At 53.0% G+C, this 13,914-nt stretch overlaps 1 protein-coding gene across 3 annotated transcripts in view; it reads left to right on the forward strand.

Annotated features, from left to right (window-relative positions):
• The window catches only part of CHMP7 (charged multivesicular body protein 7), a 139,214-nt gene that overhangs the window by 76,038 nt on the left and 49,262 nt on the right, over nt 1–13,914 (forward strand). For all 3 annotated transcript variants that reach the window (XM_075346418.1, XM_075346417.1, XM_075346419.1), the window contains exon 7: nt 5,727–5,846. In XM_075346418.1, the coding sequence (XP_075202533.1) occupies nt 5,727–5,846 (120 nt within the window). The remainder of the gene's footprint in view (nt 1–5,726; nt 5,847–13,914) is intronic.

Genomic DNA, 13,914 nt, shown 5'->3' on the forward strand with positions numbered 1-13,914 from the left:
GCAGGTTACAATGACCCCCATTGTGTGCAATGTTCGGTCCCTGTGCCACTTCGTCAGCCGGAGTCTATGGTGGTAGTGGCCCAGGCAGAGTCGCCGGTGAACCCTGTCCCGGTGACGGGGACAGAGTTTGCAGTTTTTGCTGACAAAATGTCTGTCACTATGACAAAAATCCTAGAGACCTTGCAGGCCAGACCAGTTACTCAGTCCATGGACACTGCTGCGGCAATGTTCCCCGGTCCCCCTCAGTTGGAGTTAATCCGTGCTTCAAGGGGGTCCCAGGCATCTCAGCCTGACGGCTCTGATTCAGATGACAGTCCCAGGCAGCCTAAGCGTGCTCGCTGGGAGAGACCCTCCACGTCATCACGCGGATCAGGGTCTCAGCGATAAGAGTCTCTACATGATGAGACAGAGGAGGGGGATCAGGAGTCTAATCCTGAAACCGCTCTCAATCTGGATACTCCTGATGGTGACGCCATGGTAAATGACCTTATAGGAGCCATCAATAGTCTATTGGAAATTTCTCCCCCTGCCCCTTCTGCAGAGGAGGCAGCTGCACAACAGGAGAAGTTCCATTTCAGGTATCCCAAGCCTCAACTGAGTACTTTTCTGGACCACGCTGACTTCAGAGAATCAGTCCAGAAACACCATGCTTACCCAGATAAGCGTTTCTCCAAACGTCTTAAGGATACACGTTATCCCTTTCCCCCTGACGTGGTCAAACGCTGGACCCAGTGTCCAAAGGTGGACCCCCCAATCTCCAGGCTTGCGGCTAGATCCATAGTTGCAGTGGAAGATGGGGCTTCACTTAAAGATGCCAATGACAGACAGATGGACCTTTGGTTAAAGTCTATGAAGCTATCGGCGCGTCGTTTGCTCCAGCATTCGCGGCCGTGTGGGCACTCCAAGCTATCTCAGCTGGCCTGGCACAGGTGGACTCTATCATATGTCCAGCAGTGCCGCGAGTAGCGTCCCTAACCTCGCAAATGTCTGCGTTTGCGACTTACGCTATCAACGCTGTCCTGGACTCTACAAGCCGTACCTCAATTGCGTCTGCCAACTCTGTTGTCTTGCGCAGAGCCTTGTGGTTAAAGGAATGGAAAGCGGATTCTGCTTCCAAAAAATGTTTAACCAGCTTGCCGCTATCTGTAGATAGACTGTTTGGTGAACAATTGGCTGAAATCATTAAGCAATCCAAGGGTAAGGACTCCTCCTTACCCCAGCCCAGATCAAGCAAACCTCAACAGAGGAAGTGGCAGTCGAGGTTTCTGTCCTTTCGAGGCTCCGGCAAGACCCAATTCTCCTCGTCCAAAGGGACTCAGAAGGAGCAAAGGAACTCAGATTCCTGGCGGGCTCATTCACGCCCCAAGAAAGCAACCGGAGGACCCGCTTCCAAGGCGGCTGCCTCATGACTTTCGGCCTCATCCCTCCGCATCCTCGGTCGGTGGCAGGCTCTCCCGCTTTTGCGACATTTGGCTGCCACAGGTCAAAGACCGGTGGGTAACAGACATTTTTGTCTCACGGGTACAGGATAGAGTTCAGTTCTCGTCCTCCGCCTCGGTTCTTCAGAACTTCCCCACATCCCGACCGGGCAGATGCCCTTCTGCAAGCGGTGTGCTCACTAAAAGCAGAAGGAGTGGTGATCCCTGTTCCTCTGCAGGAACAAGGCAAGGTTTTTACTCCAATCTCTTTGTGGTTCCAAAAAAGGACGGCTCGTTTCGTCCTGTTCTGGACCTAAAGCTGCTCAACAAGCATGTGAACGCCAGGCGGTTCCGGATGGAATCCCTCCGCTCCGTCATTGCCTCAATGTCTCAAGGAGATTTCCTTGCATCCATAGACATCAAGGATGCTTATCTCCACGTGCCGATTGCTACAGAGCACCAACGTTTTTTTCTACGTTTCGTGATAGGAGACGACCATCTCCAGTTCGTAGCTCTGCCATTTGGTCTGGCGACAGCCCCACGGGTTTTCACCAAGGTCATGGCGGCAGTGGTAGCAGTCTTGCATTCTCAGGGACATTCGGTGATCCCTTACTTAGACGATCTACTTGTCAGAGCACCCTCTCAAGAGGCATGCCAACACAGCCTGAATGTTGCGCTGGAGACTCTCCAGACTTTCGGGTGGATCATCAACTTTTCAAAGTCCAACCTGGCACCGACTCAATCACTAACGTATCTTGGCATGGAGTTTCATACCCTCTCAGCGATAGTGAAGCTTCCGCTGGACAAGCAGCGGTCACTACAGACAGGGGTGCAGTCTCTCCTTCAGGGTCAGTCGTACCCCTTAAGGCGCCTCATGCACTTCCTAGGGAAGATGGTGGCAGCAATGGAGGCAGTCCCGTTCGCGCAGTTTCATCTGCGCCCACTTCAATGGGACATTCTCCGCCAATGGGACGGGAAGACAACTTCCCTAGACAGGAAAGTCTCCCTTTCTCAGACGGCCAAGGACTCTCTGCAATGGTGGCTTCTTCCCACCTCATTATCACAGGGAAGATCATTCCTGCCCCCATCCTGGGCAGTGGTCACGACAGACGCGAGTCTGTCAGGGTGGGGAGCAGTTTTTCTCCACCACAGGGCTCAGGGTACGTGGACTCAGCAGGAGTCCACACTTCAGATCAATGTTCTGGAAATCAGGGCAGTGTATCTTGCCCTATTAGCCTTCCAGCAGTGGCTGGAAGGAAAGCAGATCCGAATTCAGTCGGACAACTCCACAGCGGTGGCATACATCAACCACCAAGGAGGGACACGCAGTCCGCAAGCCTTCCAGGAAGTCAGGCGGTTTCTGACGTGGGTGGAGGAAAGAGCATCCACCATATCAGCAGTTCACATCCCGGGCGTAGAAAACTGGGAAGCAGACTTCCTCAGTCGCCAGGGCATGGACGCAGGGGAATGGTCCCTTCACCCGGACGTGTTTCAGGAAATCTGCCGCCGCTGGGGGGTGCCGGACGTAGACCTAATGGCGTCTCGGCACAACAACAAGGTCCCGACCTTCATAGCGCGGTCTCGCGATCAAAGAGCTCTGGCGGCAGACGCCTTAGTACAAGATTGGTCGCAGTTCCGGCTCCCTTATGTGTTTCCACCTCTGGCACTCTTGCCCAGAGTGTTACGCAAGATCAGATCCGATTGCGGCCGCGTCATACTCGTCGCCCCAGACTGGCCGAGGAGGTCGTGGTACCCGGATCTGTGGCATCTCACGGTCGGCCAACCGTGGGCACTACCAGACCGTCCAGACTTACTGTCCCAAGGGCCGTTTTTCCATCGGAATTCTGCGGCCCTGAACCTGACTGTGTGGCCATTGAGTCCTGGATCCTAGCGTCTTCAGGATTACCCCAAGGGGTCGTGGCCACCATGAGACAGGCTAGGAAGTCCACTTCTGCTAAGATCTACCACAGAACGTGGAAGATTTTCTTATCCTGGTGCTCTGCACAAGGAGTATCCCCCTGGCCATTCGCGTTACCTGTCTTTCTTTCCTTCCTGCAATCTGGGTTGGAAAAGGGCTTGTCGCTCGGCTCCCTTAAAGGGCAAGTCTCGGCACTATCCGTGTTTTTTCAGAAGCGTCTAGCGCGACTTTCTCAGGTGCGCACGTTCCTGCAGGGGGTGTGTCATATCGTACCTCCGTACAGGCGGCCGTTAGATCCGTGGGATCTAAACAAGGTCCTGGTTGCTCTCCAGAAGCCGCCTTTCGAGCCCCTGAGGGATGTGTCACTTTCTCGACTCTCACAGAAAGTGGCCTTTCTGGTAGCGGTCACGTCTCTTCGGAGAGTGTCTGAACTAGCAGCGCTGTCATGCAAAGCTCCTTTCCTGGTGTTCCACCAGGACAAGGTAGTGCTGCGCCCCATTCAGGAGTTTCTCCCTAAGGTGGTATCCTCTTTTCACCTTAATCAGGATATCTCCTTGCCTTCCTTTTATCCGCATGCAGTTCATCGGTATGAAAAGGATCTACATTTGTTGGATCTGGTGAGAGCACTCAGAATCTACATTTCCCGCACGGCGCCCCTGCGCCGCTCGGATGCACTCTTTGTCCTTGTCGCTGGTAAGCGCAAAGGGTCGCAGGCTTCCAAGGCCACCCTGGCTCGATGGATCAAAGAACCAATTCTTGAAGCCTACCGTTCTGCTGGGCTTCCGGTTCCATCAGGGCTGAAGGCCCATTCTACCAGAGCCGTGGGTGCGTCCTGGGCATTACGACACCAGGCTACGGCTCAACAGGTGTGCCAGGCAGCTACCTGGTCGAGTCTGCACACTTTCACCAAACATTATCAGGTGCATACCTATGCTTCGGCGGACGCCAGCCTAGGTAGAAGAGTCCTGCAGGCGGCAGTTGCCTCCCCGTAGGGGAGGGCTGTCTTTGCAGCTCTAACATGAGGTATTTCTTTACCCACCCAGGGACAGCTTTTGGACGTCCCAATCGTCTGGGTCTCCCAATGGAGCGCCGAAGAAGAAGGGAATTTTGTTACTTACCGTAAATTCCTTTTCTTCTAGCTCCTATTGGGAGACCCAGCACCCGCTCTGTTGTCCTTCGGGATTTTTGGTTGTTTTTCGGGTACACATGTTGTTCATGTTGAACGGTTTTCAGTTCTCCGACGTTGTTTCGGAGTGAATTTGTTTAAACCAGTTATTGGCTTTCCTCCTTCTTGCTTTTGCACTAAAACTGGTGAGCCAGTGATCCCACTGGGGGTGTATAGCCAGAAGGGGAGGGGCCTTACACTTTTTAGTGTAATGCTTTGTGTGGCCTCCGGAGGCAGTGCTATACACCAATCGTCTGGGTCTCCCAATAGGAGCTAGAAGAAAAGGAATTTACGGTAAGTAACAAAATTCCCTTCTTTTACTCTCGTGAAGCTCATCCACAGGCTGGCCTTGATTTGTACTATTACTGTATTAAAAAAAAAAAAAAGTGTGTGTGTGTGTGTGTATATATATATATATAATATATATATATATATATATTATATATGTTAACGTTTTCATCTACGTCCCACTCCCTTTCCTTTCTCAATGAGAAAAATATAGGAAAAAAAGATAAATAAAAGCCAAAGGGAGAAAAAGAATCAAAATCCAAGAATTGTTGTATTTTTTTTTTTTTTTTTTTTTTAACGTCTTCCAAAAATGCAATAAAAAGCCTTACACGTAAGTGTCTCATGTTCTTGAATTGCTGCCAATAAATCGTACAGCTCGCGTTGGAAAGAATCACGTCCACGCACATCTCCAGCAATGGAAAAACTGCGAAAAAAAACCCAGATTGTTTACATTTTGAATTTTATTTACCACTAAAATTTATAACAAAGTTATACCTGTTTGGTTTTGCCATAATCGTGGGATATTTTTTTATTAATTGATTTTTATTTTTTTTTATTTTTCTTTTATTGACCCTTGACTTTTTAACTATTTTGCCCCAGATGGATTTTTTCCCCTGTTTTTCTGTACTTTATATGGTAATGTAACTGGAGTCATCCGGCAGAGACCGAGCTCTCATACTGTGATAATGACGGAATTTAGAAAAATAAAATGAAAATTCAAAAACTAAAATTGATCGCAATGAAAAAGGGGTTAAAAAATATCATCCCCTTCCTATGGTACTTCCGCAGTGAAATAGTTCTGTAATCCTATGAGAAGAGCGATGGTGACCGTATTAGTGTCACCCGGCTCTCCAGAAAATGTGATGACTGAGAAGACTCCTTGCTGGTTTCTTTGTACGATTCTGTCCCTTCCTGAACAGCTTCTTTTGTTTTCCAGGCACTGCGATGTCTTCGTCGTAGGAAATTAACCGAAAAGCGGATATCTGCGCTGCAGGGCAAGCTGGACGCCGTACAGGGCATCCTGGAGAGAATATCGATGGCCGAGACTGATCGCAAGGTGCCGGACTAGTGACGTCACACGGGGGGAGGTGGCACTGCTACTGCAACAAAACTCTGATAAACCAAAAAATGGGGCTGAAAACACAGATGATTCTATACTGACCGGCTTTTTTTACAATTAGTTTTAGTTTCTCTGACGCCTCATTGGGGGACACAGGACCATGGGTGTTATTGCTGCCTATCCATAGGAGGACACTAAGTAGATGCAAAAGCATAGCTCCTCCTCTGCAGTATACGCCCCCTGGCCGGGCCAGGCAGCCTCAGTTTTAGTTTAGTGTCTATAGGAGGCACTTCCTTTCAAGGTTTGTTATTTTTTGAGGGTGACGGTTTCCTTTTGGGACCGATCTCCCACTACCATCAACGGGCGGGAACGTGAAGTGTTACCTACACGTACCCCCTCCCGCGACGCTGGATCCTGGGCTGGACGACGGGTTCCATAGACACCGATTTTCCAAAGCCCAGGGCAGAGGCACAATTCCTCAGCCCCTCTTTGCAGGCTCTGAGTTGAATATGGCACCGTTGTGACTGGATACAGCAAGCTGACTCTGCTGTTGTCACTGCCTGGATTGAAGCAGCGTTTAAGGTGAGATCCCCCCCTGACTGGTTTCCCAGACAAAGGGAGGAAAGGCTCGCAGGGGTGAATATACAGTATTTATTATGAGAAAGTCCCTGGCTAATGAAAGGAAGAGAGCCCCAGGAATCCTGAACACACAGTGTTAACTTTTCCCTAGCTTGCTGGCTGGAGGAGGGGGGGGGAAGTCCCTCCTGTTTGCAAACTCCTGCAGAGATAATTTCCCTGTGGCAGGGGGGAGGGGGTGGCTAGAGAATCACAGAGCTCAGGAACTCAGCTGTTTATTATCTGCTCTGTTTATTTGATCTAGCAGAAAAGCCGGCTGATAACCACCAGTGACAGGCTGTGTGCTGACTAGAGGGAGAGGGAGGAAAACTATCAGAAGCTCCTTTCCCGCCGTTTTTTACTACCCACAGCGGGGGGGGGGTGGGCACACTGACTACTTCTTCGCGCTCTTTTAGCGCTAAGCCCCCCCCCCCTCCCAGGAAAGCGTGGGAAGATCTCCAGCCATCGGCTGATTCTGGTAAGGTGCTGCTCACTGTAGCTCTGCTGAGCATTGCGCCCCCTCCTAGCATACTCCTATCAGGAACATGCAGAATTCAAAAGGCACTAAGAGGGCTAAAGGTCCAGTCACACTAAGCAACTTACCAGCGATCCCAACAACGATAGGGATCGCTGGTAAGTTGCTAGGAGGTTGCTGGTGAGATGTCACACTGCGACGCTCCAGCGATCCCACCAGCAACCTGACCTGGCAGGGATCGCTGGAGCGTCGCTACACAAGTTGCTGGTGAGCTCACCAGCAACCAGTGACCAGCGCCGCGTGGAAGATGCTGCGCTTGGTAACTAAGGTAAATATTGGGTAACCAACCCGATATTTACCTTGGTTACCACCGCACGCAGCTACACGTGCAGAGAGCAGGGAGCAGCGCACACTGAGCGCTGGCTCCCTGCTCTCCTAGTTACAGCACACATCGGGTTAATTAACCCGATGTGTGCTGCAGCTAAATGTGCACAGAGCAGGGAGCAGCGCATAATGCTTAGCGCTGGCTCCTTGCTCTCCTAGTTACAGCACACATCGGGTTAATTAACCCGATGTGTGCTGCAGCTAAATGTGCACAGAGCAGGGAGCAGCGCACAATGCTTAGCGCTGGCTCCTTGCTCTCCTAGCTACAGCACACATCGGGTTAATTAACCCGATGTGTGCTGCAGCTACATGTGCACAGAGCAGGAGCCGGCACTGACAGTGAGAGCGGCGGAGGCTGGTAACAAAGGTAAATATCGGGTAACCAAGGACAGGGCTTCTTGGTTACCCGATGTTTACTGTGGTTACCAGCCTCCGCAGAAGCCGGCTCCTGCTCACTGCACATTTAGTTGTTGCTGTCTCGCTGTCACACACAGCGATCTGTGCTTCACAGCGGGACAGCAACAACTAAAAAATGGCCCAGGACATTCAGCAACAACCAACGACCTCACAGCAGGGGCCAGGTTGTTGCTGGATGTCACACACAGCAACATCGCTAGCAACGTCACAAAAGTTGTTCGTTAGCAGCGATGTTGCTAGCGATGTTGCTTAGTGTGACGGGGCCTTAAGGCTCACATAGTCTTTTATTCAGCCTGCACTGTCTGCCATGCTGAGTCACCATGTAAACACACCTCTACTCTGCGAGTCCTGTGCCCCTATAGCCCTCCAAGACACACACCCCCCCCCCCCCCAGCCACCACCGCCGCAACCGTCAGCCCAGAGCCTAGGGCTCCCAGCACACCGGAATGGGCACCGTTTCTGTCCCAATCCATGGAAAAACTGTCACAGAACCTGGTGCTGGCTATGCAATGTCGTCCTCCACACCCTTCTGGGTCCCTGGACGGAACGCAGCCTGAGGATACCCCTATGGAGGATCCTTCTGAGGTAATCCGGGCACATGCTTCACCGGTTGCAGGGATCAGGTAAAGAGCACGGCCGGGTGTCTCCAGCGGGTTCTCCCTCGGGAGCACACAGGGCAGGCTCTCCCACACGCTCCACGGCTTCTGAAGAGCTGGAGGAGGGAGAATGCTGTTTGTACCAAGAGGATTCCTTGGTTTCAGCCTCCCCAGATGATCAAACTGCAATAGACTCCCTTATAGCAGCAATCAACCAAACTCTGCATGTGGAGGATCCCCCATCCACTACCACTGACCATGCGGTCTCCTTTAAGAGGGCAAGAAAACCCCAAAAGGTTTTCGCTGATCACCCTGAGTTTCAGGATATACTCACAAAGCAAAGGGAGAAGCCTGACAGGCGCTTTGGTAACCGAAAACTCATGGAGCCCCGGTACCCTTTTGCCTCACCTGCCCCTACACCTGGAGTCCCCTCACCTGCCCCCCCCCCCGGTCTCCTGCCTTACCAGAAAGACGCTCCTGTCTTTACCCGATGGTTCCTCCATCAAGGACCCGACAGACAGACAGGTGGAGCACCTCGCCCGCTCTGCTTTTGAGGCTGCGGGTTCCTCCCTCTCGCCCTCCTTTGCCTCTGTGTGGGTCGCAAAGGCGATCTCGGTCTGGGCAGAATCCCTTAACACTTCGCTTAAGGAGTCCCAGTTCACTCATACCTTCACAGAGGTAACAGCTCAAATTGCCGCTGCGGCAGGGTACCTCATGCAGGCCTCCTTGGACGCTGCTACCTGCGCAGCGTTTGCCGCCTCAAATACCATAGCCATCCGTAGAGCTCTCTGGCTCCGACAATGGCGAGTGGACTCTGCCTCCAAGAAGTCTCTCACGGGCCTTCCCTTTTTTCCAGACCGATTTTGTTTGGCGAACGTCTGGACAAGCTCATTTCTGACGCCATGGGAGGAAAGAGTACCTCCCTCCCCCAGCTGAAGTCCAGGACGTCCTTCACCAGACGTCCACAGTCCTCGTTCCGCTCCTTTCGGAACTCATTTGGTTGGTCGACATCCCGTGCTGTCCCCGCCACCAGCCGTGGACTACGCAAGGACCGACCTTCTCAGCTCTCCCCGAAACCTACTTCGTCATGGCAGCCTAGACCGAAACAGTCCAGGACTAGGGAGACTCGGCCACAACATTTTCCCCCCTCATGACTCCTTCGGCGCCCCGGAAGACACACTCATTGTAGGAGGTCGACTGCGGCTCTTTCAACACATCTGGGCTGCCGCCTCAGATGACAAATGGGTGCGAGACCTTGTGTCTTCCGGTTACCACATAGAATTTCGGACCCGACCCCCCCCCCCCGAGTCGGTTCTAACAGCAGGAGAGATAATACCTGTCCCAGACGACGAGAAGTTCGGGGTTTTTTTATTCCAACCTCTTTGTGGTCCACAAAAAGGATGGGTCAGTTCGACCCATCCTGGACCTCAAACACCTAAACAAGCATGTGCACGTACGGAGATTCAGAATGGAGTCCCTAAGGTCCATTATTGCATCCATGGTCGAAGGGGAATTCCTCGCATCCTTAGACATCAAGGACGCGTACCTGCACATACCCATCGCCCTAGATCACCAAAAGTTCCTCCGCTTTGCAATTCAGGACTCCCACTTTCATTTCGTAGCTCTACCCTTCGGCCTTGCCACCGCACCAAGGGTCTTCACCAAAGTCATGGCGGCCGCCATGAGCGTCCTTCACGCCAGGGGAGTGGTCGTTCTCCCTTACTTGGACGACCTCCTCATCCAGGCCCCCTCCTTCCGTGACTGCTCAACCAGCGTACAGATCACCGTGGACACCCTATCCCGCTTAGGGTGGCTAGTGAATCTGGACAAATCATCCCCGGTCCCATCACGATCCATCACCTTCCTGGGCATGTCGCTGGACACCCGTCGGGGCTTGATCCTTCTCCCTCAGGACAAGGCGATCGCTCTTCAACGAGCGGTACGTTGCCTTCTACGTCCTCCGTCTCGCTCCATTTGATTCAGCATGAAAGTGCTCGGCAGGATGGTGGCGGCTATGGAAGCAGTACCCTTTGCTCAACTGAACCTCCGCCCACTGCAGCTAGCCCTTCTAGCGGCCTGGGACAAGAGCCCCTTCTCCCTGGACAGACATCTTCACCTGACGCCTTCAGTCAGGTACGCACTCCACTGGTGGCTTCGATCCTCATCCCTATCGAAGGGGAGATCCTTTCTCCCAGTGAACTTGGCTGGTCCTGACCACGGACGCCAGCCTCCTAGGCTGGGGAGCAGTGTACCTGCACCACACTGCTCAAGGACGTTGGACGCCCCTGGAGTCTTCCCTACCCATAAACACCCTGGAACTTCACGCAATCTTCCTCACGCTCAGAGCATTCTGCCCTCTGCTAGCGGGTCGTTAGATTCGAGTCCAATCGAACAATGCGACAGCTGTAGCCTATATCAATCGGCAGGGGGGCACCCGCAGCAAAGCGGCTTATCTCGAGGCCCACAAGATCCTCAGCTGGGCCGAATCGACGGGATCAGTGATATCAGCGGTACACATACCGGGGGTAGAGAACTGGGCAGCAGACTTTCTAAGTCGCCAAGGCCTGGCTGCCGGAGAGTGGTCTCTCCACCCAGATGTGTTTCTACACATCTGCACTCGCTGGGGCACACCAGACGTGGACCTAATGGCCTCAAGCTTGAATGCAAAGGTACCCGCGTTCATAGCCAGGTCACGCGACCCGCAGTCCATCGGCGCGGATGCTCTAGTCTGCTCCTGGCACCACTTCCGCCTGCCTTACATATTTTCACCTCTACCCCTGCTGCCGTGGGTGATCAGGAAGTTCAAGGCAGAGGGAGTTCCGGTGATACTGATAGCACCGGACTGGCCCAGGCGTGCCTGGTACGCAGAATTAGTACAAATGCTCACAGATGCACCGTGGCGCCTTCCAGACATCCCAGACTTGCTGACACAAGGGCCCATTTCCCATCAGAACTCCAGAGCCCTGAAGCTGACGGCATGGCCATTGAGACCTGGGTATTAACAAGAGCGGGATTCTCCCCCGCGGTTATTTGCACCATGATCAGCACCTGAAAGCCTGCTTCATCCCGCATTTACCACCGTATGTGGAAAATCTTCCTTTCATGGTGCAGGGAAACTAACGTCCAGCCTATGCCTCTGGCTATCCCCAGAATTCTCGACTTTCTACAGTCTGGCTTACAAGCGGGGTTGGCTCTCAGTTCCCTTAAAGGGCAGGTCTCAGCGCTCTCAATGTTCTACCAATGCTGCCTGGCTCAAAAACCGCAAGTCAAGACCTTCCTCCAGGGCGTTTCCCATCTAGTTCCCTCGTACAAACGGCCGCTGGACCCATGGGACCTCAACCTCGTTCTGGACGGTCTCCAGAGGTCTCCCTTTGAATCCCTCAAGGAATCCTCCCTTGCTCTTCTGTCCTGGAAGTTAACATTCCTGGTGGCAATTACGTCCATCAGACGGGTTTCGGAGCTAGCAGCACTCTCTCTTGCCGCGAGCCTTTCCTGATCTTTCACCAGGACAAGGTGGTTCTGCGCCCCCTTCCGGATTTCCTTCCAAAGGTTCTTACCCCGTTTCATTTGAACGAGGACATTGTCCTGCTTCCTTTTGTCCACACCCAGTTCATAGGGTGGAAAGGTCTCTGCATTCGTTAGACCTCGTCAGAGCTCTCAGATATTACATATCCAGGACAGCCCCCTTTAGGAAAACGGACTCTTTGTTCGTCATTCCTGAGGGGCCAAAGAAGGGACAGGCAGCTTCAAAGGCGACTCTGGCTCGCTGGATTCGCTCTGCGATCCAGGAATTCTACCGCTTGCAACTCAAGCCCATTCCTAGTGGGCTGCGGGCTCATTCCACGCGAGCAGTTGGCGCTTCGTGGGCCATTCGGCATCAGGCTTCAGTGGAACAGGTGTGTAAGGCTGCGACCTGGTCTAGCCTACATACGTTTCTTTATCGTTCCTTATGGGAGACCCAAACCATGGGTGTATAGCTTCTGCCTCCGGAGGACACACAAAGTACTACACTAAAAGTGTAGCTCCTCCCTCCGAGCATATACACTCCCCGGATGACAAATCCAACCAGTTCAATGCTTTGTGTTCAGGAGGTCACACACACACATGCATCCTCTGATTTTTGATTTCAAAGATTTGGAAGAAAAGCGGGTCCAATCTGGACTCCCGGCATGTCCCTTCTCACCCCACTGTGTCGGCGGTGCTGTTAAGGTTGATTTCAGGGCTGGAGCCTTCACATGCCGCGCTCCTTCGCCATCCCTTGGGGCTCTGGTTTGAAGTGGGAGCCATCACGGTTCTCACTGCTTTGCAGGAGACCGGTCTCCATCCGCAGCCCTGTTCAGGATCCTGCCGGACGGAGCGATGACCCCCCCCAGGGACCTGGCACCTGCGTCTCAAGCTAAGTACTGAGACGTTATTACCACAGAAAGTGGTCTTTCTAGGGGTCCCTTGTACTTTATTTGTGGGGGAGAATGTGTTATATGTATGTTTTAACATTTCCGGCCGGTTCTCCAGTTTTCACTGGAGAACCGCGCCGATGGTGCCTGCACGCTGGCCGCATGTTTAAATCTAGGCCCCGGCTTCGCCTGAGGCCTAGTTTCGATTCTGTCAGTCAGTGCAGTGAGACAGGATGGCTCCGCCCACCGGCTGCTCAGCACAGGGAAGGGACACTCCTCACTGAGGAAAGCTTCCCTCCCCTGTATGCCTCATTTGCCCTCCGTCCTGCTCTCAGAGTAGGCCCCGCCCCCTCTCCTCGCTGTGGACGCCATTTTCTCAGCGTTCTAGGGCACAGAGATCAATGTCTGCAAACACATTGTGACAAATTCGGGCCTGGGACAGAGCCCCCAGTTCTGGGGGATCTGGAGGGCACAGAGATGCCCCTATGTTAAACAGTCTGGCAAGCCACAACCTCCGGTTGTGCAGCTGCTTATACACTCTGTTTATATACTCTGCTGGGGTTTTTTTTCCGAAAAGCCCCCACTTCTGGGGAATCTGGAGCAGAGATGTTATGTTAAACGGTCTGGCAAGCCACAACCTCTGGTTGTGCTGCTGCTTATATACTCTGTTTATATACTCTGCTGGGGGTCTTTCTGGACAGAGCCCCCACTTCTGCAGCATGTCTCATATCAGTGCAGGGCTGCAAGGCTGTTTTTTATTATGCACCGCATGTTGACTCGTATTGTCTGTACCGAGCACATAACCACATTGTGATGCCTGCTCTGACATAGTGGTGCCTCAGCCTGGAGGCTTATCCCCAGTGGTCCCTCCGGCTGCTCCGGCTCCGGGGTAGAATCCCTCTCTCCAGGGGACAGCTGTCCCGGACACTGCTGAGCATGCATCAGCCCCCTTCTCAGGGCGCTTCTGCTGCTACGGCTCGCTCAGCAAAGCTCACAGAGGATTCTTCATCTGGGAGCCCGTCCTCCTATAATGGAGACGCAGGGTCCCCTTTCCCTCCTCGCCCCGCGGCTCTGGTTCACGAGCTGACTCGCAGGACAAGGAGGATGCCTTACTGGGGGCTCGGACGCTCTCCATATACCCCATTGATCTGTCCGAAAGTGACGCAGATGCTAGTGATTTGATT

This window comes from Anomaloglossus baeobatrachus, chromosome 4 (assembly GCF_048569485.1).
Source record: "Anomaloglossus baeobatrachus isolate aAnoBae1 chromosome 4, aAnoBae1.hap1, whole genome shotgun sequence".
In the NCBI taxonomy this organism is placed as follows: domain Eukaryota; kingdom Metazoa; phylum Chordata; class Amphibia; order Anura; family Aromobatidae; genus Anomaloglossus; species Anomaloglossus baeobatrachus.